The 25,406-nt window shown below is 41.7% G+C and overlaps 1 protein-coding gene across 1 annotated transcript in view; it reads right to left on the bottom strand.

Annotated features, from left to right (window-relative positions):
• The window catches only part of kpnb1 (karyopherin (importin) beta 1), a 39,426-nt gene extending 15,653 nt beyond the window's left edge, over nucleotides 1–23,773 (bottom strand). The window contains exons 1-9 of the mRNA XM_078224183.1: nucleotides 23,424–23,773; nucleotides 23,266–23,324; nucleotides 11,566–11,748; nucleotides 9,165–9,365; nucleotides 6,163–6,315; nucleotides 5,236–5,295; nucleotides 5,043–5,132; nucleotides 3,534–3,644; nucleotides 2,688–2,789 (exon numbers count right to left, since the gene is read on the bottom strand). Coding sequence (XP_078080309.1) covers nucleotides 2,688–2,789; nucleotides 3,534–3,644; nucleotides 5,043–5,132; nucleotides 5,236–5,295; nucleotides 6,163–6,315; nucleotides 9,165–9,365; nucleotides 11,566–11,748; nucleotides 23,266–23,324; nucleotides 23,424–23,478 — 1,014 coding nt within the window. The 5' untranslated portion in view covers nucleotides 23,479–23,773. The remainder of the gene's footprint in view (nucleotides 1–2,687; nucleotides 2,790–3,533; nucleotides 3,645–5,042; nucleotides 5,133–5,235; nucleotides 5,296–6,162; nucleotides 6,316–9,164; nucleotides 9,366–11,565; nucleotides 11,749–23,265; nucleotides 23,325–23,423) is intronic.
• Between the last annotated feature and the right edge of the window lie 1,633 nt (nucleotides 23,774–25,406).

The raw sequence follows: 25,406 nt of genomic DNA, 5'->3' as shown, positions 1-25,406 counted from the left end.
AAGTTAAATGGTAGTCTTCAGGACAGAAATTATATTGTGGAACAGGCAAATTGTCTGCTGCTCAGGTTTTAAGGCTTCAGATCAGAAGCACCCAACAAATGACTGCCCCTTTTGTATAATAAAGATTGTTTAACTGTAACAAACATACTAAAAAGTAAACTGCATCAAGATAGGATAGAGAGCTTTGTGGTACAGGACCGACCACAGGTGAGGTGTCTGACGATTGGAGGGTGGCAAATGTTGTGCCTTTGTTTAAGAAGGGCTGTAGACTCAAAGACTATTTCCTCGGGTGGATGGAGCTTTTACAAGGGGGCATAACTATAGGGTTCGTGGTGGGAGATATAGGAAGGATATCAGAGGTAGGTTGTTTACGCAGAGTGTGGTTGGGGTGTGGAATGGACTGCCTGCAGTGATAGTGGAGTCAGACACTTTAGGAACATTTAAGCGGTTATTGGATAGGCACATGGAGCACATCAGGATGTTAGGGAGTGGGATAGCTTGATCTTGGTTTCAGATAAAGCTCGGCACAACATCGTGGGCCAAAGGGCCTGTTCTGTGCTGTACTGTTCTATGTTGGGAAAAGCCTGGGAACTACAGGCCAGTGAGCCTAACATCTGTAGTGGGTAAGTTGTTAGAAGGTATTCTGAGAGGCAGGATCTACAGGCATTTAGAAGCAAAGGCTGATTAGGGACAGTCAGCATGGCTTTGAGAGTGGAAAAGTCATGGTCTCTCAAATTTGATAGGGTTTTTTGAAGGGGTAACCAAGATGGATGAGGACAGTGCAGTTGGTGTTGTCTACATGGACTTTAGCAAGGCCTTTGACAAGGTACCACACAATAGGTTGTTGTACAAGGTTAAATCTCACGGGATCCAGAGTGAGGTAGCCAAATGGATACAAAATAGGCTTGATGACAGAAGGTGATCGTAGAGGGTTGTTTTTCAAACTGGAAGCCTGTGACCAGTGGTGTGCCTTAAGGATCGGTTGGGTTCACTGTTGTTTGTCATTTATATTAATGATCTGGATGAGAATTTAGGAGGCATGGAAGATGACCCCAAGATTGGTGGCATAGTGGACAGTGAAGGTGGTTATCTAGGATTGCAAAGTGATCTTCTCAATTGGGCCAGTGGGTTGATGAATGGCAGGTGGAGTTTAATTTAATTTAGATAAACGCGAGGTGATGCATTTTGGTAGATCAAACTAGGGAAGGACTTACTCAGTTAATGGTAGGGTGTTGGAGAGAGTTATAGAACAAAGATCAAGGGGTACATGTTCATAGCTCCTTGAAAGTGGAGTCACAGGTGGATAGAGTGGTGAAGGCGGCATTCGGCATGCTTGGGTTCATTGGTCAGAACATTGAATACAGGAATTGGGACGTCTTGTTGAAGTTGTACAAGACAATGGTACAGTCACACTTGGAATGCTGCGTACAGTTCTGGTCACCCTATTATAGAAAGGATATTATTCATCTAGAAAAGTATGCAGAAAAGATTTACTAGGATGCTACCGGGACTTGATGGTTTGAGTTATAAAGGAGCGGTTGGGACTTTTTTTCCCTGGGCTTAGGGGTGAACTTATAAAGGTCTAGAAAATAATGAGGGGCACAGATCAGCTAGATAGTCAATATCTTTTCCCAAAGGTAGGGGAGTCTAAAACTAGAGGGCATAGGTTTAAGGTGAGAGGTACAAAAGGGTCCAGAGGGCCAATTTTTTCACAGAGGGTGGTGAGTATACGGAACAAGCTGCCAGAGGTAGTAGTTGAGGCGGGTACAATTTTTTTTCTTTTAAAAAGCATTTAGACAACTACATGGTTAAGATGGATATAGAGGGATATGGGCCAAATGCTGGCAATTGGGATTAGCTTAGTGGTTTAAAAAAAGAGCGGCATGGACAAGTTGGGCCGAAGGGCCTGTTTCCATGCTGTAAACCTCTGACTAATCAGTTCCAAAGTGCTCAATAAATAATACTAGCTACTTGGAAATAAAAAAAAACTTGCATTTATATGTCACCTAAGGCCATCCCAAAACACTGAGGCAATGTGCAATTAAAATCAGATGCATAGGAAACAAACAGATAAGCTTAACTGTTACAGTAAGCATGACAGAAAATAATAGCTATATTACAAGAGCTGCAATGCATCATTGATACAGCATGGAGGGCTCTCACCCAAAATTCATAACTAGAATTAAACAATGGCTTTAAATAAAACAGCATATATTCTGCATTACATGGCCAAAACTCTCAGTACCTCACCTACCATGAACAGTACAAGGTGAGAAATATGTTTAAAATCATTCTAATAATCATGTGCTTAGAACCTGCTCATCGTACACACACTTAGATGCTTTTTTTAAAACAAAGATAAAACACTTTCAAAAGGAGGTAAATTTGCTATCATTAAAAAATAGCTTTCAGCTGGCTTCAAAAACAGCCTCATTGACCAAAGGTTTATCTAAGGATTGATCTTAATATACAACAAATACAGCTGTTAGCCTCAAAAGGGTCACACTGAAGTTGCACTTCGGAAGAAGCAGAATAAGGCGCTGTGTTAGGCACATGCAATAATCTAGAGCCCCATTAGTAAAAAAAATTCCAAGAAATGTTACAAAATTAGATTTTACTGGAAGAACTTAATCGCAGAACATCTTGCTGTTTATCATATCAAATTCGGTATGAAGTTGTGGTCATACCTGTTTGGTCAGTGTCTGGGTAAGGATAGGTACCAAGTACTGCAGCGCTCCCTTGGCATAGAATTTACTCGTGTGCTCAGGAGGTCTTCCTTGTTCTGCTGCCTGTATAAAAATCAAGTATCATTAACAAATTCTATTTTAAAAATAAACTAACTGCAATTCTCATTGGTTAGTAAATTTAGTTCAATATTCCGTCTAAACTAGCTTTAAATACTCTTCAAAAGCTTGGCAAACAAAGTCTCAAATATGTTTCAATATGTACATCAACTGAACAGTTTCAGCGTGGTGCATGGTGTTTCATCATAGACTAATTGCCAGCTCTATGTTATACATGGAGCAAATAATGGTTCTCATTGAACTTAGTGATAATTAAATATCTGAACCCACAAAAGCAAAACAATCTGTCAAAGCAATTCATTAGGTCAAGCAGCTTCTGTAGAGGGAAACAGTGAATGTTTCCGTTTAACTGACCTTTATCAGAACTGATGAAAGGTCACTCAACCTGAAACGTTAACTGTTTCTCTCCACAGTTGCTGCCCGACCTGCTGAGTTCTCAACACTTCTGTTTTTATTCAGATTTCCAACATTTGGCGTATTTTATGTCTCAACAAATATTTTGAAAAATAGCTTACTTTCATGGGATAATGTGTTTTCTAAAGGAATATTTCTAGTATTGCGATCATGTCTGTGTGCGCAGAGTTATAAATCTAGGACCAGCACATACAGGGAAGATCTTCCCCCATAAAGAGGAGAGCACAAAGCAGAAACAGATTGCAAATTTAAAAAATACATCAAGTAACTTTGGCTATAATTTTAAGATATTATGGAACAGTTTAAAAATCATACCTCTGAAGCTTCAATCGCAAGATCCATTTCCTCATCACAAACATTGGACCAGAATTCAATTCCTTGTAGGGCCACCTCATCAATATCACTCTTCATAGCTTCAATGGTAATCTTGAGGGTTTTTCAAAATATAAAGAGCTTGTTGTTACACATTCACACAGATTAAATGCAATTATTTACTCATGGATTGATTGCTGGCAACACCAATAATCCAAGATATTCAGGGCAGGCCCCAAATAAAGTAACACCGAAGTGAACTTCAAAGTTTACTAATCAATTGCAGAAAGTCACTGATACTGATTATATTAGTAGACCCTCCATATTTGTAAACACCAATGAGATTATTTGTTCATAAACCCACACCACCAAATTTACAATTTTGTTTTGTAGAACAGATGTTCAATATATATATATAAATATACTAAGGTACTACTGGGGGAAATGTGGGGGGAGTGGCCAAGCCAGCACCACTAAAAGCATAATTTCTTGCCTTTGCGGGATCTTGATGTGTGAAAATTGAGTGCCGCAGCTGCATTACAACAGAGTAGCAATCGCAGCTGCATTACAACAGAGCAGCAATCGCAAAAGAAAACTTATGTTTTTAAACGATTAATAGTTTAGGTTAAAATGTTGTAGTTCCAATATTTGCATTACATAACATGAGTTAATCTGCACTTAATTTATCCTGCGGCTTTATTACTAAATCTGGCTCAAATCAGGTTAATCTGACAACATGGCATAAATTAAATGCTGTCATTTTTTGGCAGATATCCAAGTTTATTTGGAAAGTTCATAATATGTAAATAATTCTCAGCTACATAGCACTGAAACAACTTGCAGGTGGCACGGTGCATCATAGTCAGAATTGAAACTAGCAACAGAATAAGCAATTTACTTTAAATGAATTTTCTAGCTAGCATGTTAAGAAATCACTATATATTATTCTTCAATATTTCTATAAGTGTGAAATACTGCAACATGGCTTCCTTAGTTGGCTAAAGAAATAATTTATTTAGACGCTGTCTTCCAAATCCTTCAGATATGCTAAAGCATTTCACAGCCAATTTTGAAGTGTCGGTTCTGTTGTAATGCAGCTGCGGCACTCAATTTTCACACATCAAGATCCCGCAAAGGCAAGAAATTATGCTTTTAGTGGTGCTGGCTTGGCCACTCCCCCCACATTTCCCCCAGTAGTACCTTAGTATATTTATATATATATATATATATATCTGTCACATTTAAGTTGTGTGCTCTAGTCTCTGCTTGTATCCACAATTTTCTGCCTAAATGAGATACCAAAGGGCTGACAGCTGGACTCAACTGCAAAGAATTAGAGAAAATGGCCGCTCGGGTCAGTTTTCCGACAATTTAAAGATTTTAATCTGCCCATATACATACTGGCAAACAGCTTGGCTGTTTGTGGTCCAAGGATGAAGATTCCTGTTTTGCTACTAAACCTTATTTCCCCAAAACAAGGCAGTAAATTAGCTCAAAACAAATTATACTTACAGCAAAAAGAGCAGGGCCCATGTACGTCTCCATATATTGGTAATAAAGGGACATAACCTTCACCAGGTTTTGCAAGGCAGCAACTCGTACCTATCAGATGAAAACAATGGTTCAGTTCAAAAACATTCATCTTATGAACACAATTATGAAATCCAATGATTTTACAATTTAGGGAATTTAATATGTTACTTACCCTCGTATCAGGACATTGGGTTGCTTCACAGACTACTTGCATAATAAAGTGCCTTTCAGACTGCAAATAAATAAAATAAATGCAAGATGGATCAAAATTTAATCTCGGTCACTGTAGCAGATGAATGCATAGTAATACTTGTGCATCCAATCAGATATTCTGCTTTTTTGTGTTCCACTACTTAATTTCCGCAAAATCAAACATTGGCAAGTCTCAGTCCTATTTTGCTCTTGCACGCTTCAAACTATCAAGATCCAGATAGTGTGCAGAATCCAGTTAACTTTGTTGCCATCAGATTAAAACCACTCGATAATCACTGGGGAAGGAATTCTGCAAAACAGGGCTTACTCCAAGGCTAAGATGACATCTTAAAGATATAGGACCATAAGACATGGGGCAAAAGCAGGCCATTCGGCCATCAGGCACTGGAGAAATTCTGTGAAAAGTTGAAAGCTAGCTTATTACCTTGCTTAAGCCTCTTCCTAATTTCACATACTTTCCTTCCCTGATTTTGGGAAAACTTGTTTCATACTTAGCAGTTCACTTTAGTTTTAGTTGAAGACATTACAAAATAATAAGGGTTGAGGTTTTAAGAAATAAAACAAATCAATAAATTTCAGTCAGAACATTTTTTTAGAAACCAAAAACATGGTCAAGTCTCAGCTTCAATTCAATGCTTCATCAGGTGGAATGCAGCGTGGTGCATGATTTCTCATCACAGACTTCAGACCAGATAACTACATACCAACTGACTACATTGCGTTAAAAAAATGACACACCTATATTCCCAGATACAGATTCTGGGCCTTACTAGATTAGGTTAATGTCTTTTGCCAGTTTGTATTGCACATCCCACCCTACATTCTCATACAAGTATGGAATACAGTTAAAGGTTGCTAATGAAACAGAGCAAAGATGACTTCATACCTCTTTGTCAAAGTTAGCTTTGGTGAATTCCAAGGAGTTGAGCAGTGCATTGGTTGCAGCTAACTTCACGTTGTTACTGGGCTCCTCCTTTCGCATCCCTTGAATAATTGCAGTCAGGATTTCATTTGATTTGTCCTGTAGTTGCTCAGGATCCTGAAAAAGCAAAAATGTTGCTCAGCTTTTAAATTTTCCCTGCCAAGTCCTACAGGCAGACTCACTAGAATTAATTGATTATTTGAATATATTCCATCACTTTACTGAGTTTTCACAAAGTAAGCTGGTCAGTTTAAAACTGCAAATTTATTAAAATTAATGTAATTTTGTACCATTTTAATACAATACAGTAACTAAATTGAGTCATCATTCACACATTGCAGAAGTATACACAAAGGTGCAACTACAAAGCATTTGTTTCCGGTTGTGATTTTGAAAGTTTGGGCAGAACGGTGGCACAGTGGTTAGCACTACTCCCTCAGCACCAGGGACCCGGGTTCAATTCCTGGCTCGGGTCACTGTCTGTGTGGAGTCTGCACGTTCTCCCTGTGATTGCATGGATTTCCTCCAGGTGCTCCGGTTTCCTCTCATAGTCCAAAGATGCGCGGGTTAGATGGATTGGCAATGCTATATTGCCCTTCACATCAGGGGTACTAGCTTGGGTAACTACATGGGCCTGGGTGGGATTGTGGTCAGTGCAGACTCGATGGGCCGAATGCCTCCTTTTGCACTGTAGGATATAATTCTATGAAATTAAGGTGACTCCATGACAACTCACTTCCTTGATAGTCTGCCATTTTAGCTTGCCTCAAGCTGGTCTCTCAATCTGTTAAGTGTCCTTTTTGCACACTTAGGAGCTACTCAACTGCAGGAAACTCAGATGTTCCGACTGGTCAAAAAACTTGCTGCTACTTTACATCACAAAGGTGCAAATAGACATCCAAAAATGCTATGTTTCCATTTCAGCAGAATTAAACAAGCAAGTCAAAGGATTGGAGTTTCTACCCAAAATGCTACCTCCCTTTTCTAACAAATAAATGCATTTCCAATTAGTGCAAACTTAGCGGCCTTGTACAATTACGAAGTAAACAAAATACAATGCAACATGGAAAAAGTATCAGCCAATCCATCTCAACTGTAATCATACACCAGTATGGTATGATTTCGCATCTTTGCAGATATGATCCTTTTAAAATAATTTTGCACAACATTCTAATGCTGCTAAGACCTCCACACTCAAGAATAGATTAAAAATCTAAATCAAAACTTGGTATTTAACTTAAATGCAAGACCCCATTTATTTTATAGGGTTACAGAATGTGATGGAAGCAGACCACAAAAAGCCTTTGGAAGAACCTCAAATTGCTAAGAGCTGGTTGCCATGACTATTAAGAACATCAGCTGCAAATAGGCTGCATCCACCATTGCACAAAGCCTTGTTGCCCAATTACTGGCCTTTATAAACCTTCCTTCAACACTGGAGCCAGATTAGCAATTTCAAATCCAATCTTGCACTAACTTTTTGTATTTGTTCAAGGAACATGGGCTTTGCTGTCGCGGCCAGGATTCATTGCACATCCCTAATAGCCCTCAAGATATTGGTGCGGAACTGCCTTCTTGAACCACTGCAGTCCATATGGTATAGGTACACACATGCTGTTTTTAAAAAATTATTCAAACTGAATCCAATTCATGGTCCCCACAAGAGGGACAAACAAGATGAGGCACTGCATCTCATCTTGGGCTTGATCAAAACAAGATCCAAACTAACAAGATCAGGCAGTGCACCCCATCCTGGGCTTGAATTAAACTTCATCTTAGCCCAAAGGCCAAGATGGCTTTGAAAAATTTCATCAGGCAATGTCTCGGTTGAAACTCATTGTCTACCATGATTATTGACTCTTCCCTAGCCTGGGAGATCAACCTGCCTCATCATTGACTCTCCCCTTCCAGGTAGAGAGGGTGTTCCAGGAATTTGATCCAGCAATAATGAAGGAATGACAATTATTTCCAAGCCAGGTGGCGAGAGGGTTGGAAGAGAACTTCTCGATGGTGATGGTCATGGAATGTGCTGTCCAAGGAGCCATGCTCTGCTCCTGCAGTGCATCTTATAAATGGTACACACTGCTGCTATGCATTGGTGGAGGAGGGAGTGAATGGTTGTGGAAGGGATTGCATATCAAGCAGGCTGCTTTGTCCTGGATGGTGTCAAGCTTCTTGAGTATTGCTGGAGCTGTATTCACCCAGGCAAGGGGACAGTATTTTAATACACTCTGACTGTGCCTTGTAGACTGTGGACAGGCTTTGGAGAGTCAGGCGGCAAGTTACATGTTGCAAGATTGCCTCTGCTCTTGTGGCCACTTTAATCCTGTTGAGTTTCTGGTCAATAGGAACCCCAGATGTTGATAGTGGGGGATCAATGCCATTGAATGAATAGGTAGTGGTTAAGATTTTGTTGGAGATGGGACTTCATCTCCACAAGGACTATGGGGTGGTCACTTCTACCGATGCTATTATGGACAGATGCATCATCAGCAGACAGCTTGGTAAGGATGAGGCAAGTATGTTTTTCCCTCTTGTACATTCCATCACCATCTGCTACAGACCTAATCCAGCAGCTTTGCCCTGTGGGATTTGACTGGTTTGGTGTGTGGTGGTACAGTTCATGCAATGTATTGTTGCCAAATTCACCCACTCAGCAGCACAAAAATAGTTAATTTTATATTGCAAAAGCTTTTAAATGTAACTGAAGTGGAGAGCATTAGTTCTTCAGTGTGATTTCATGTACACAATGTCAATGGGTATACTTCATTCGGCGTGCAATTTTTTTTCAGATCAATATGCACTATACAACTCATCAGAAACATCTCCAGTGGCATGCACAGCAGAAAATGGAAATTAATGCTCAATGGTGTTGCAAAACAAATGGCAAATGATAGTACATGACACAAGAAACCGTAACCAAACCAGTACTGTATTTTGGGAGGATAAGTTAAGAAAATACTCACTATATCCTGGCATATATAACCAATAGCTTCCAAAGTAGCCTCTTTCATATGTTCAGTGCTATTGGGGTTTGTAACATTTGCAACCAGGTGAGGAATGAGTTCTGGCCATTGAACAACAGGAATCTCTGCACATGCGATTCCTGCCACACACTGAGATGCAGAGCTGGGCCTGTAGGTCTCTGTGCCCAGAGTTTGCAAGACCTGTAAGTGTAGTTTAAAAAGTTCAAAACAAGGGTTAGTTATTCAAAGATAAGCAACCTTGCCACAATTCCATCACAGAAGTAATTTAAAAGATGGAGAATAGGACAGGGTACATAACCCCCATACTTTAATTAGGAAAGAGAGGCACTAATTGGACTCTTAATTGGTTAAGATTCAAACTTGGCAGTTATGCTCGAGAGATATTTTTTAAAAATGGGAAAAATGCAGAAAGGGAAAATAGAATATTTATGCCAGTAAAAAAAGCAAAATCACAGACTAAAGACACTCTTCTACCAATAGAAGGATGCATTTTACTAAATGGATGATAGAGTACCAAGCATCCACAAAACCACCCAAAATTTACACACACCTTGCACTCTAACTGCATAATGTTGTCTTTTAAGTTAGAATATACATCGATATATCCCATTTAAACCTCAATTCTACTAGCAGTTTTACACAATTCAGTATTCCTACAGCAGAGAGCCATAAATAAACCAAAATAGCAAAGAATATTCACTTTGGTTCCTACTGTGGTACTTGAAACTTAAATTTAAAAATTGCACGACAGGTTTGTGTCAAAAATAGAAAATGGAAACAGCAAGTCAGCATCAGTGAACTGAAAATTACACTTCAGATGTGACCCTATTTTTGATGTGAAGCCCTTATAAAGTGCAAGAAACACAGGAGGAAACATTATGCATTAAGTTGCAAACAAATATATCATTCCCAGTTGCTGAGTATTCATGCATTGTATTGGAATATTTTGATTGGTTCCCTACTGAGCCAATATACGTATAAAGTAAAACAAAGCTTAAGATGTCATTAACCAGACTTGCTCTGAAGTACAAAAAGAACAGATTTATATAATGTACACTCCATTGCTGCAATCTGTTTGAAAAGTGCTTATATGGAAAACTCACTGGAAGAATTTATTTATCTTACATTATCAGTATGTTAACACTGCCAACTCCATGATATATTGCATGAATACTCATGAACTGTGTTAATAAAAATCTCTTCCATAACATGGAAACTTAGGATTAGAACATTAAATGGCCAAAAAGGGAGTTCAATTAAATTGCAAGATAATTGCAAACATGAATACACATTCTGGACCACAACTGCGTCCAGATAATTATATCTGCATTAATAATTTTCTTGGAAAAGATTTTGCTTCAAAACACTATGCTTCACCAAATCCATGTTATAAAGCAACTCTACCTGCATGAATAATGCAATGCACGTGCAAATATCCCAAATACATACTTAAATTAAAGCTATAGATAATCTAATCACATCACTTCAGGTAATTAAATTACTGGTCGCAAAACTAAGTTGCAAGCATTTTTCCCAAAGCTTTTTGTCTTGCACTCACCAGGACAATTGCAAGAATACCAATACCAAGGGAAACAACAAATTTATACTGTATGAAAGTGTGTACTGATTAGTTGGCAAGCATGCTCTAATAGGTAGAGGCATTGGCATAGAGACTGCATCAGTTAGTGGTGACTGACAGTTCCATGGCAACATCGCTACCAATTAAGTCAATCTTTTAACCAATCAGCACACTTCATATAGTATGTTTTTTTGTTTCTCCTGAAATTGGCATTCTTGCAATTGCCCTGATCAATGCAAGATAGAAAGCTTCAAATAATGTGTTTTTTCAGCAATACTCAAGTTCTGTAGTATCAAACCACTATTTGTAATCCTTTATAAATGAACTTCAGTTTGACTTGTTAGACTTCTAACTACCAACCGAAATCAGTGCTCAGAACACCACTTTTTCTCAGCTGAATTGCCAGATTAATGAATTATAGATCAATCTATTAAGGCCTGGAGATTGAACAAATATATTTTTTAATCTTCATTTGCAAAACATAAAATTTCTGAATAAACAAACCTATACTAAAAATGGTTCTTGAACAATCAGTCAAACGTGCAAAACTACACACTGGGTGGGCAAAGAGCCATTATTGCAGACCTTACCAACTAACAAAAATGACTGCTGTTACCCCATGTTAAAATCATGCAGTCTAAAATATGAAAGGTTGTGTTCCCTTTTCCCTACCCAGTTAGATTATTTTAGCAACTCCAAGTAGCTTGAATGGCATAAAACTTCCTCATTCTTCCTGGCTCCCCTGAAATAGACAAACTTCAATATTAAAAGTATAAAAAGGTTACCACAGCCACAACTTACAAAGGTTTTTATTTCTCGACGAGCATTGGTGTCAATTGCCAGCCACCTTTGCTGATACTGCGTCTTGACATCAAGATCCTTAGACGTCAGGGAATTCTTGATTTGTAGACCAGCTGCAATTCGGGCAACTTGACTGTTTCCTGGATTTGCTAGCACTTTTGAGAGCTCCACTAGGAAGGTAGGCTACATTGAAAGAGAAATGTGGAAAAAAGTTACTTTCGTTGTATAATTCCCATTTGATCACTGATCATGTATTTTTAGTTTAAAATTTATTTGAGCAAGAGCCCTAAATGTTTTGGCTTCAACACAATCTGTACTGTATAACTGATCAAATGGAAAACAGCAGTTAAAATGGATTTAAACTTAAACACAAGGATTACCAATATTTTTGCACCAAGTGAAATCCATCTACCAGCTATCAGCAAGACTGTCAGAAAAACCTTCAGACCTTGGTGGATGGGGCAATCAGATGACAATGAATCTCAGCACTAACACCAAGTGCCAGAAAGCAGTAACAGATCCAGGTTAAAGCCTCCATTTAACAAAACTCAGATGAAGAACTGAGCAGAAGCTGCAACCACTTTTTATTCAGTCATGCCCGAGTGTTGTCTGGCACTTTACCATAGGTGGGCATTGATAGCAGGCTGTGCAACAGAAAATTCACTCAAAGCATGAAGACGATAAGTTACAGAAGAAAAAATATGGGGATAATCTGTCTTACGAATTCACAGGCTATTAAACAAACACCTTCAATGCTACACTGAAGAGTCATCTTAAATTAAGTGCTCAAGTACCGCTGGAATCCACAATCTTCTGATCCAGACGCAAGAGCACTGACAACTGATTAAACATTACACTAGTATCAGTGAAGTACAGCAGTAATCATCAAAGAATTTTAAAAGGAACTTGTTCCATCCAGAGTCATATCCAGCATCAGTCATTTGAAAGTGCAAGTCGTGGCAAAGAAACAAGTGAAAAAATGGGAAGTTACTGCAAGAGCTACCAAGATAGGGCATTTAAGTAAACACAAATTTATATAACTCATTAAATGGGGTAAAACATCCCAAGGCACTTCACAGGAATGCTAACAAAGTTTTGACAGTCAAATAAGGGACTATTAGGCCAAATGAACATGTAGGTTTTAAGGAGCAACTTAAAAGGAGGAAACAGGTAGAGGGGTGGAGATGTTGAGGGAATTCCAGTGCTTAGGGCCAATACAACCAATGGTAGAGTAATTAAAATTGGGGATGCACAAGAGGCCAGAACTAGAGGAATGCATACATCCACATGGATTCTGGGATACATCCACATGAGTTCTGGGGCTGGACCAGATTACAAAGATATGTAGAGCAAGGCCATGGCTCAACCCAAAAAAGGGTAACTAAAATGATTCATTGCTTAAACAAGAGCCAACGTAGGTCACCAAGCAAAGAGGTGATGGCTGCCAGGAGGCAGCAGTTTTGGATAACCTCATATCTATAGTGTACAGCGTGGGAGACCACGTCTGGAGCACATAAGAAAACTCACGTCTAGAGATAACTAAGGCTGAAGGTTTCAGCAACAGAAAAGCTATGAGGCAGGGAGAGAGTCAGACAATGCTACTATGTTAGTGATATGAAATGTTTTGCTTACAGTTAAGTACGTCAGCCTCAGACGGTTGCCAGGTGGAGAGACTGAGTTAGTGGCTGGGGATTAGTTTGTATTTGCTAGACAATGACTCAAGACAATCAATGCATTTCAAAAGCAAAGCATTTGACAGGCATGGAAACAAAAGTAAAAATGGCATTTATCCGAGCATCACTGTTCAAGCACAAGACAGAACAGTATGTGTTGTCAGACCAAAGGGAGGGACGAGGCCATCGAGATATGCCCCAAGCTAAAACCAACTGGAGTATCTACGAGGAGTCAGTGAACAGTTATCAGGAATGAGAATAACTGCTGGTTTCAACTTCTCTAACAACACTGGGCCCAATAGTCACAGTTCAAATACCATCCAGCTGAATAAATCAGTATGGACTAGTGACCTTTTCGATTTGTACAGTTCAATTCCATACTAGGTATTCACCCAATGACATGATCAGATTTACTTCATTGCTGTCCTCTTCCCAGCATTTTTAGTTTACAAGGAAGTGTTAAGCACAGCAATTTTTAAAAAACTGCCACAGCACACAACATTTATTTTAAATTACCAGGAAACTACTATTTCCTTAAACACTGCCTGTGGATGCCTGCACAATGTGTTGAAATAAACAAAGTCAATTATTTTACTGCAATGGTGGGAACTGTTCGTATTTGAGTTCAATGCCAAACCAAAATATCCCGCATTCTGTAGACTAGCCTTATAAACTAGCATATCTCCTGACTCTTCTAACCTTGAATGAAGTATCCTCCATGGGACCAACCTGAGATACATACAGCTATAAAGGTACAAAATTTTCCAGTAGTAATTCTCACCATCCATAGTTAGCAGGCCTCCTGAGGAAGAGCTGATTAGGCAAGATGGACAATGTTTACAATTAAACGTCTTTTCTTTGGAAGGTTGCAGGCCCCATTCAGTACTGCAATATACTGCAGTGACTGTGAAACATCCTTACAAACTCAATTTAAAATAATTATGGGCCAACAAAAAAAAAAATTGCTCTTTGATAATCTTTTGAATATTTTATATGCATTATATTCACATAATTGGAACAAGCAAAAAACTGCACGCTCACTATAATCAGTTGTGAAGATCCACCCATTAGAAAGGAATTGTAGAGGCAGCATACCCTGGTTGAATATGCACCCCGCTGAAAAAGTGAAGGGGCATTCTTGGGCACTAAAATAATCAGTTCAACTATCTTAAGTCACTAACGACTTCATTAATTTGCTCACTTCAGGTCAGATCATGCTATTTGTATCAATACTACCAGTTATTAACTTTGCAAGGAACTTACACAAACCTTAAAAGGGAAAACATCTTTCAGAAAGGTTAATATTTGTTTAAAATAAAGTTATCCACATATTTCCATCTCTCATTGCTATATTTTATAAAATTTAGCTTGCAAGAAGCTTGCCATTGTTTTGTGCAATTCTCAACATCATGAGGTTTGATCCCAGAGACAACTGAGGAACACATTCATGTTCTAGTTGGAAAGTTCTACTGGGATTCAGCCTCCCAGGCTGCCTCTAGCAGTGCGAAAGCACAAACAATGTCAAGGAGGCAGCAAAGATAGCTGCAAATGCATTCCTTAGAATCAGAAATTAGAGGCAAACGAAGTCACGCATTGTCCACATCATCAATGGCAACTGATTCTAATGTCATACATTACAACTGTTAATGAAAACCTGGGACAGTGAAATGGCATTTGAGGATTCATTCAGTTGCCCACACATGACAAAATCATTGAGATATCAAAAAAAGCAAAATAGTACAGATGCAGGGAATACAAAAAATCCAGAAATTGCTGGAAACATGCAGTGGATCCAGAAACATCCACGGAGAGAGAAACAGCCAACGTTTCAGGTTGTGACCTTTCATCAGATCAGGACATCTATTAGTGATGAGTTGGAGACTAGAGGACAAGATCAGGCCACTACCTGGTTGGGGACTCGTGTAGCATCAGGGGTGGGTGTAGACCAGAGGTAGTCTTTTTTTTAATATACATTGCTTGTTTGAAGTATTGGAGAATGACTACAGAAAGCTGGCCACACCAACCTCAATATGGCACCGGACAGCGGAACGCTGACTTTATTCTGGCTGCAAAAAGATGCTACAAAAATCCAGCTTTTTCAAAATTTCACAGCAATCACTTTCTTCCTGTCGTTGCCCCTTCCATCCCACAACACGCAAATTTCAAATAACACATTGCAATATAAATAATTAGAAGTGATTTACAAACAGGGTTATGTAAATTTATAGGAATCTGCTTATATCAGTGTTTATTGAATTAAGAGATCATACTTCAACTAATGTGTTGTGTGTAACATAATATTAGAAGGTCACATACATGATAGGTCATAGCTGTTGAATGCACAGCTCCACATTTTAAGAGTTGTAAAACCATCCTAAGCTGATAAGAAATACAGAAAATGCTGGTAATACTCAGCATGTCAAGCAACATCTATGGAGATTGAAACAGAGTTAGCATTTCAGGTTGATGACCCATCAGGAAAAGTTAGATGCAATAGGTTTAAAGAAAGTGAGGGAGGTAAAAAAACAGAAGATCTATGATAGGGTGGAAGGCAGGAGATTAAATGGCAACAGGGTTCATAGTGCAATGCCAGGAGTGGTGGTAATTGGACAAGAAACAAGATATGCCGAGAAAGCGTGTGAATGGCACAAATGATTAAATGTTCCCAACAGAAAAGCATTCAATTTTTTTTGAAAAAAGGGCACAAACTAGCCAAATTTGATAGGTACTTGAAAATTGATCTCAAATGATTCAGGATAAAAATTTAAAATTAAGAGAATTCATCCTAAGATTTGACTTGCGCAGTACTAATGACAATTTTGATAAAGGGTACCAGAACTGTGCAGCAAATGTGCATTCAGAGAAAATATTGAGTTTTGGAGAAATTCAGGAGAAATGAAGGAACTGAAGCCTCCAAAAAGAGACTTGAGGGCTAAAAGAGGCCATGAAATGTCTTTAGCAAACGGGGTCAAGGAGAATCCCACAGCTTTTTGTGCACATATTAGGAGCAAGAGGGTAGCAAGAGAAAAAGTAGGCCCACTCAAGGACAATGGAGGGAAGCTATGCATGGAGCCACAGGAAGTGGATGAAATCCTTAATAAGTACTTTGTGTCGGTATTCACCAAGGAGAAGGACATGATGGATGTTGAGGTCAGGGATAGGTGTGTGAACGCTCTAGAGAACATCAATATATCAAAGGAGGAAGCGAGTATCCTCAATTGTATTAAGGTTGACAAGTCCCCAGGGCCAGATGGGATCTATCCCAGGTTACTGCAGAAAGTAAGGGAGAAATAGCTGGGGACTCGACAGATATCTTTAAAGTTTATTTATCAGTCACAAGTAAGGCTTACATTAACACTGCAATGAAGTTACTGTGGAATTCCCCTAGTCGCCACAGTCTAGTGCCTGTTCGGGTCAATGCACCTAACCAGCACACCTTTCAGAGTGTGGGAGGAAACCCACGCAGACACAGGGAGAATGTGCAAACTGCACACAGAGTGACCCAAGCCGGGAATTGAACCGGGTCCCTGGCGCTGTGAAGCAGCAGTGCTAACCACTCTGCTACCGTGCCGCCCCATCTTCACATCCTCTTTGACCACAGGCAAGGTTCCAGAGGACTGCAAAATAGCCAATGCTGTTCCCTTGTTTAAGAAAGGAAGCAGGGATAATCCAGGAAATGATAGGCTGGTGAGCCTGGCATCAGTGGCACGGAAGCTTTTGGAGAATATACTGAGGGACAGGATATATGCAGATTTGGAGGAAAACTGACTACAGGCAGCATAGTTTTGTACAGGGAAGGCCATGTCTCACCAACTTGAGTGAGTTTTTTGAAGAGGTGACAAAGATTATTGATGAGGGAAGGGCTGTGCATATAGTTTATATGGACTTTAGTAAGGTGTTTGACTAGAACACATGGCAGATTGGTACAAAAACTGAAATCACATGGGATTCAGGGTGGCCTGACTAGATGGATACAGAACTGGCTTGGTTTTCAGAGAGTAGGGGTGGAAGGGTGCTTTTCAGATTGGTGGTGTTCCGCAGGGATCAGTGCTGAATCCTCATTTGTAGTATATATAAAAATGATTGAGGAAAATGTAGTGGTCTGATTAGCAATTTGCAGATGATACGAAGATCGGTGGAGTTGCTGATAGTGCCTGGCACTGTCAGAGGATACAACAGGATATAGATAGATTGGAGATTTGGGCACAGAAATGGCAGATGGAGTATAATCTGGACAAATTCAAGGTGATTGATGCATTTTGGAGGGTTAAATTTAGGTGTGAATTATACTGCAAATGGCAGAACGCTTAGGAACTTAACATATAGAGGGATCAAGGTGTGCAGGTCCAGAGTTCCCCAAAAGTGGCAACATAGGTGGCCGTGATAAGGAGGCACATGGCATACTTGCCTTCATCAGCCAGGGCACTGAGTACAGGAGTTGGGAAAACATGTTGCAGCTATTTAAACCTTGGTTAGGTCATATTTGGCATATTGCATGCAGTTCTGGTCATCACACTATCAGAAGGACATGGAAGCTTTGGAGTGAATGCAAAGAAGGTTCACCAGGATGTTGCCTGGTCTCGAGGGTGTTGGCTATCAGGAGAGGATGAATAAGCTAGGATTGTTTTCACTGGAAAGATGGAGGCTAAGAGGAGACCTGATGGAGATCTACAAAATTATGAGGGGCATAGACAGGGTGGATAGTCAGAGGCTTTTTCCAAGAGTGAAAGTGCCAATTACAAGGTGGCACAGGTTCAAGGTGAAAGATTTAAGGGAGATCTGCGGGGGAAGTTTATCACGCAGAGAGTGGTAGGTGCCTAGAATGCGCTGCCAGGTGGTGGTGGTGGAAGCAGGTGCATTTAGCAACATTTAAGAGGCATCAGGATGGGTACATGAATAAGGAGGGAATAGAGGGATAGTGACCGAGTAAGGGCAGGTTTCTTTAGGGCATCATGATCGACACAGGCTTGGAGGGCCAAAGGGCCTGTCCCTGTGTGGTACTTTTCTTTGTTCTTTGTGACAGACCATTTTATATTTGAAGAAAGCTTGAGATGCAGCATTTTTGGTTAGGGAGATATTTTTATCTGTATACCAGTCTACTAGTAGGAATTTTAGTCCCACTTGTACCTACTCTTCAGTCTATTTCTCTAGATCAAAGCCTTTGCCAGAACTGGAGCATTTTTGCTCAGTGGCGTCCTATAAAATCAATAGCATATTTACGGCACACTAAACGATCAGGTCATTCAGACACCCTGATTAGAGTAGAGATCTCACTTAAGGCGCAGTATCTACTTTTTCTGAGCCTAATATCCAGAGCTCAAAATCAAACACTTAATTGGGAAAATCTCCTGTTCAGCACATTTAAAATATCCACCTGAATTATTTGCCCAAAAAACTGTGGGGACAGGATCACTGCCTTGCTGCATCATGAAGCGATGCACAGGTAGGTACCTATATACCAAACAATACAGTAAAGGTTACAATAAATTTACAGTTTCTTTCATACAGGCAAGGGGGAGCAAGATTGAATACATTCAATTGCAGAGCCTATAGTAGCTGCTTCAAATGTGTCATTTACGCAAGTCTGGAGGTAATGCAGCTGCCATCTTGGTGAGAATGGTTTCCTGGTGATTTACTAGGCCAAGGCACCATCCACTCGAGCTTGGAGCCATTCACACCGTAAAGATGCCATGCTAAGTCAGCTGACTCCAGATTGGAAAAGGAGGAGAAAGGAAAGGAGGCACAGCCTCTGCTGCCAATGGCTACCCAGTCAGTCAATGCTGGAAGTTAATTCAGGATAGGACCTCTGAGCATGATCTAGGCTCATACTGGAAAGTTACTTCCTGAACCATAATAGTCTTCCAATGACCAAGAAACAACGCAAATAATTTTGCAGCACCTAAGTTTAAAAATAGCTACCTCGGTAGTTACCCGAATTGTGCAACCAGTCTGCATTTTACAAAGATTGAATATCCCCACCTTCAACATTTCTTAGAATCTTAGAAACCCTACAGCACAGAAAGAGGCCATTCGGCCCATCGAGTCTGCACCGACCACAATCCCACCCAGGCCCTACCCCCATATCCCTACATATTTACCCACTAATCCCTCTAACCTATGCATCCCAGGACACTAAGGGCAATTTTAGCATGGCCAATCAACCTAACCCGTACATCTTTGGACTGTGGGAGGAAACCAGAGCACCCGGAGGAAACCCACGCAGACACGAGGAGAATGTGCAAACTCCACACAGACAGTGACCCAAGCCGGGAATCGAACCAAGGTCCCTGGAGCTGTGAAGCAGCAGTGCTAACCACTGTGCTACCGTGCCGCCCCTCCACTCTAGAAATCAACTTCCTGTTGGGAGTCTTAGATGCACGATCTTTTCCAAATGATCATTTTAGTATGTGCCTAAACATGGGCTGGTTACTTGATCAATTATTATAGCCAAACCCAAATCTGTCCTCAATGTACTTGTATTTCCATAAGCATTATTGCTATGATATTGAATTCCTGACAAATTTCAAAAATCCCAACACCACGAGCTTCTTCCAACTTTCCATTCAACATTTCCCTCCTTGTCAAATGTGCTCTGCTGGAACTGTTTCTCAAAAATGGCAACTATTGCTTTGCCCCCAAGGTTCTTCAGGATTGCCAGAGGCCAACTAACATTTTGTTTAACAATGCAATAGCAGTCAGACTGACTTACCTAGCTTGTTAAAATGACCTGGAACATCACATCAGAGATGACGACACTAAAATACCAGCAACTGGAGAAATTTCTTTGGAACTGGTTCACTCCTAGATCACCAGCACTGTACATTCTCAATCCTTCATTGGTCAGAACTTTGACTGAGCAACTGGCTGGAGAAGGTTGCTCCCCAGAATAGAATTAGGCAAACAATGGACTTATACCTGTCTCCACGAAACATACAATTCTTCGATTGCTCCCCCCCTTACTTTTCCCCAATAGGTGCCATTACTTGCTGGAGTACAGTTGCACAGATGGTTGCGACTCCACGATGATACCGTGGGGGTATCAGAGCTGAGCAAGACCCTATCACCACTATCAAATTTCCAATAGGATCACAGAATGAGTCAATAGTGAGAACCCTGGTGAAGGGCACAGCGACTACCACCTCAACTGAGGTCATTTAACTTGACAAAACAAGAATAAAACTCGAGTCCTTCCTTGGTGAAAGAACCAAGCTCCATGCTACTAAAGAATACAGGAGGAATTGAGACACTTCCCTTTGCAACTTCACTACATCCTCAAGAATGTCACTAACTAGGCAACTATATAATAAACTCTGATTGACAAAAGGCATTGCAACAGACAGGCTAGAATGATTGAAAGATCCAAAACAAATGATGCAGCAGCAACTCAAATATTCCCCAATTCTAGGTTGATTGTCCAGCAGCATCTTAATATTTCCCTATTGAAATATTTGAACTTAAATGTATAATCACAATAAAGGATAATATTTTATCAGACACCGGTCTTTCACTTGATTCCTCTTGGCTGGAGAGGGTTTTATGAAGAATGAATTTGGAGGCAGATGACTAATCTGTACAGAAACAGAGTCCAGGCCTGGCATCACCCAGCAATCCAGGTTTACAAGATTGGTTGGTATGGGAAATAGGAAATTTCACACTAATGGAATGGAGCTGTCTTCTAGAATTTAATGCAGGCACATGATAGAGGGAGCTTTTTCCTAAAAATATTATGCTATGCCTGACCCAGGAACATCTGCTGCTGAGAGCAAGCGACAAGATTTGACAGCATCCTACTCCCAACATCTGATACAATCCATTCTTCCCCCATCGCCAAATGAAAAATCAACACTAACCCAGGTTACCCAGTAGTTCCACCAACCCTTCCCCACCCACCATCTTTCCTCTTCTGGCAGTTGGTCTCTGCAAGATTTCAATTTTATGCCCCATTTTCCACCCAGCATGACCTACACTGGCAAATGTGCATAAAAAACCTTTACTCACCTTTTTCTTCTCCTTCCTCCTGACTCCCAATGTCCAAACAGTTTTCATCAACCAAAAAATAATGAATTGATCACCCCAGAAGCTACAGCGTGGCACAACCAACTTAACTTAGATGCATTTTAATACAGAAAACACAATATAGAGACTCTGCCAGCAGGTAAATGTCCAAAATCAACGCCTAGCAGGGAACCTTGGCTATGGCACTGAGCGGTCAAGGTCAATCGTGCATTTTTCGGTTGTGAACATGTGCGGAGCACAAAATCATGGATTAAAATATTGTTACTAGTCTTTTAAAATCAAAAAGTTTTCTCAATAGAATTTGTGGATACATTTAAGGGTACCCAATTAGGCAAGCACTCATTGTCAAATACCAACATTTACAAGAATCCAGAAAGAACATTGCCTACAAAGTATGAGGCATGAGATAAATTAACCTCATGAAGAATATTAAATGAAAGTCTTCAAAGCATTTCACAAAACTAAATATACTTGATATAAAATTGAAATTTTTAATATTAAAATGCAGTCCAAATTTTACTTGGCCACAAAGCCATTTTCAAAATAAGCAAACTTGCACACCATTCCAGTAAATGTGCAAATTAAAGTACAAATCCAGAATTCACTATCTAAAATATACTACTCCACATTAATTACCAATGAAATGAAGATGCAGCAACCTTGGAGGATACAACAGAAACTATCCCATAAATAAAGTGTGTAAACAAGCAAAAAAAATAGCCACGGATCCAGTTGTGACAAGAAATTGGTATGTTTGGATTCTAGAAATTGAATAGACTCTCATGGTCAGACATTCCAATAAATGCAAACAGTTTGGATTCATTTGCACACTTTAATGACAGTAACACAACTGTAGCTAACAGAAACAGCTAATGGGAGATTTAACTAAAGTGTAACGAGAGGCCTACATAGTATGTAAAGGCAGGACCTATTGCAGTTTTTCAATAAGCAGGGGATAGATTTAAAGCAATTGACAAAATAATCAGAGGAAGGTTGTGGAGGAAAATATCACAAGAAGGTGGGGATCTGGAACTTCCTGCCTTAAAAGGTGTTCAGAGCCAGAAACCCCCTCAAGGAATACAGCATTGAAACTGCATTAACCTACAGGGCCACCCACAGACCATGAATAGGATTAGGGCGAGTGGCTTTTTCATCCATCATAAGCTCAATGAACCGACTGGCCTTGTTGCGCTGCAAATGTATTAAGAGGTTATGAAATTGATTATGTTTCAAAAATACTAAACGAGAAAAATGAATGATCCGAGGTGAAATTCATTTACCCCACACAAATAATCACAGCATACACAATTTTAATCTTTTTGCGCATATATCACACCACACAAATATATTGTGTACGAAGATAGATAAATGTTCTATCAAAGTGATGCCAAACCCCAAATTTGTACAGATTAAGAGGCATGAGAAAAATGTATGGTTTAAAGATGCAGGAGTGTGAAGCTGTGTTTTGATGGATCAAATTGCTCTCCCCCCCCCCCATGCCCAGGCAATGCAGCCAGTGAGTGGGGCAGGCTGCCCCTTTACAAGCCGCACAGGGGAGGCCGGGCCAGGCCCGGCCAAGCCGGCAACATGCGCTCAGGCCTCGGCTTCCCTTCCCGTCAACCTAACTTGCGCAGAACGGAAACCCAGCCCCTTCGGCGCGCTCCCATTGGCTGCCGCCAGCTGGCCCTCCGAGCGGCCCTGGGCTCCCATTGGCCAGGCTGGCCTGTCACTCCACACAGCACATCCGGCCAGCAGGTTAGGGTGCATTTTTCACCCCCCCCCCCCACCCAGAGGGAAAAAGATGGGGGACACCCGGGGGGGGGGGGGGGGAAACTGTGTTGGAATGAAATTCTCTCAATGAAGGCCCCGGGCTTCCCCTCCGTCCCACAACAGCGAGGAAGATAAAAACCCATCACCTCACGCGCAGGAAGGGGGGGGGATTTGGATCACAATAATCGCCCCCCCCCCACAATCCATTCAAATAAAAATTATAACCGAATCCAATACTGACCAAATTCTCAACAGCCGCCTGTTCCAGAAACTTCTGCGCTGCCTCCAGCTCATTGCGATCTGAGGGGGGGGGGGGGGGGAAAAAAATCAAATTCCGTTTAAAATAACACGGGAGGCGGAGAGAAAGAGAGAGAATGTTTTCCCCCCTCAGCCGCTTACCTGGAGAGACGGTTTTCTCTAAAATTGTGATAAGCTCCATGTTAACGAATCTCATGTGGGAAACAACGAGGATTTTTCTCAAGCAGAAACGGCCATAAATGGTTCTGGGTCACTCAGATTCTGCTTTTTAATGGATAATCGGTGCGGTTTTTATGATTGATCTCGGTTTAAATGCGGTTGATTTTATTTGTGTTTTTTTTCTCTCTCGCTCCTCCACAGAGCCGGAGCTTCCCTCACGCCTTCGCCCGGCTCCGCAGCTGCGCAAAAAGCCGAGTCCCGCCGGCGGCGGAGCGATATACCGGCCGCGCGCGCGCGCGCGCGCCGCCCACGGCCCCTCCCGCCACTCCTCCACCCCCACCCCCGGGGCCACGCCCCCGGCAAACTGCCGCCGCCGTGCCCTAACGCGCCTTCCCATTGGCCGGCCCCAGCCCACAAACGTCACACGCTCAACCGCCGGCGCCGCCCGACGCGTCGTCCGATTGGTCGATCCCGCTCTTCCCCCCCCCGCCCCCCGCCCCGGCTCGCACCTTCATCCAAAGCGGCCGCCGATTGGCGGATCGGTCAGCCCCCCGCTGTCCGCGCGCGCGTCACATGCTCTCAACCGTCGCCCGTCCCGTCCATCACCGCCCCTGATGGACCCCCCCCCCCCCCCCCCCCCCAGCCCTCAGCCCTCGATGCTGAACTAACGCCACTCCCGATTGGCCCGGATAGCGCCACAGATTACTGCGCATGCGGCTCACCCGCCCTCACCAACCGCCCCGATCCTTATCTAAGGCGATCCCGGATTGGTCAACCGCGCCAGCCCTGCCTGGCATCTAACGCCACCTTTGATTGGTCAATCGCGCCAGCCAGTGACCGAGGCCGTCACATCTCCATCAAAGGCCGCCGCTGCTTTGTATCGCGGCCCCTGATTGGCTGAGACCAAACGACCTCTGCTCTCCACCTGAATTGGGGAAATGTCACCCCGGTCGGCCTTTAGTTTTTATTGGGAGAAGGAGATGAATTTTTACCCCTTTCCCTCCGAATGAGCTGCGTCTATTTTTATCGACCACCCTAAACTTCTTGTGAGGGCTTTGGCGCCGGAGGTTTTCCCTCCGCGAATCAGATCGTGCCTTTCATTCAGCCCCCGCTGCTGGAACCGAACTCTCACTTTATCTAAAGTGTTCTCTGAGACCGGAGTAAACTAAATCCCGGGAAAGCTGTGATTTATTCCCGGCCCGTTGCGCCCCGAGGGCTTTTAGGATTTGTGCGGTTGGCGAGGTTAAAACTTGAGGGGGAACTATTTTTCCGGCGGCGGAGGGAGAGGCGGCTGGCGGTGAGTGCGGCGGTTCCGGTTTGTATTTCCCGCCGTTTCCAGGGGAGGGGGAGGGGGAGAGATGGAGCTAAAACCCTAACCATGGGCATCTCAAAACCAGCTCTGCACAACGTTGCCATGTACCTTTCTAGAGTCATCAATGATTGCAAACATCTCCTTTCCATTGATATTCTCCCCCCCCCCCCTTCTCACTTGTGACTCCTGTCCCAGTCCCGTATTGGTGAACCCAAAGAGAAAATGCTGGAAAATCTCAGCAGGTGTGGCAGCATCTGTAAGAAGAGTCCAGATGACCCTTTGTCAAAAGCAGTATGTTCCAAAGTCACTCCTATTGGTGACTTTGGAATTCTCTGCTCCAGAGGGTTTTTGATGCTGCATTTGTGAATACATTTAAGGCTGGGAAAGACAGATTTTTGGTGTCTTGGGGTATCAAGAAATATGGGAGCAGGCAGGAGAGTGGGGTTGTCGCCCATGATCGATTTGATTTATTATTGTCATATGTATTGGGAAACGGTGAAAAGTATTGTTTCTTGCGCACTATACAGACAAAGGGCGGCGCGGTGGCACAGTGGTTAGCACTGCTGCTTCACAGCTCCAGGGACCTGGGTTCGATTCCCGGCTTGGGTCACTCTGTGTGGAGTTTGCACATTCTTCTCGTGTCTGCGTGGGTT

Source organism: Mustelus asterias, chromosome 11 (assembly GCF_964213995.1).
Source record: "Mustelus asterias chromosome 11, sMusAst1.hap1.1, whole genome shotgun sequence".
NCBI classification, from domain to species: domain Eukaryota; kingdom Metazoa; phylum Chordata; class Chondrichthyes; order Carcharhiniformes; family Triakidae; genus Mustelus; species Mustelus asterias.
Note: the sequence above shows the minus strand (reverse complement) of the source record. Positions and strands in the feature narration are given on the sequence as shown.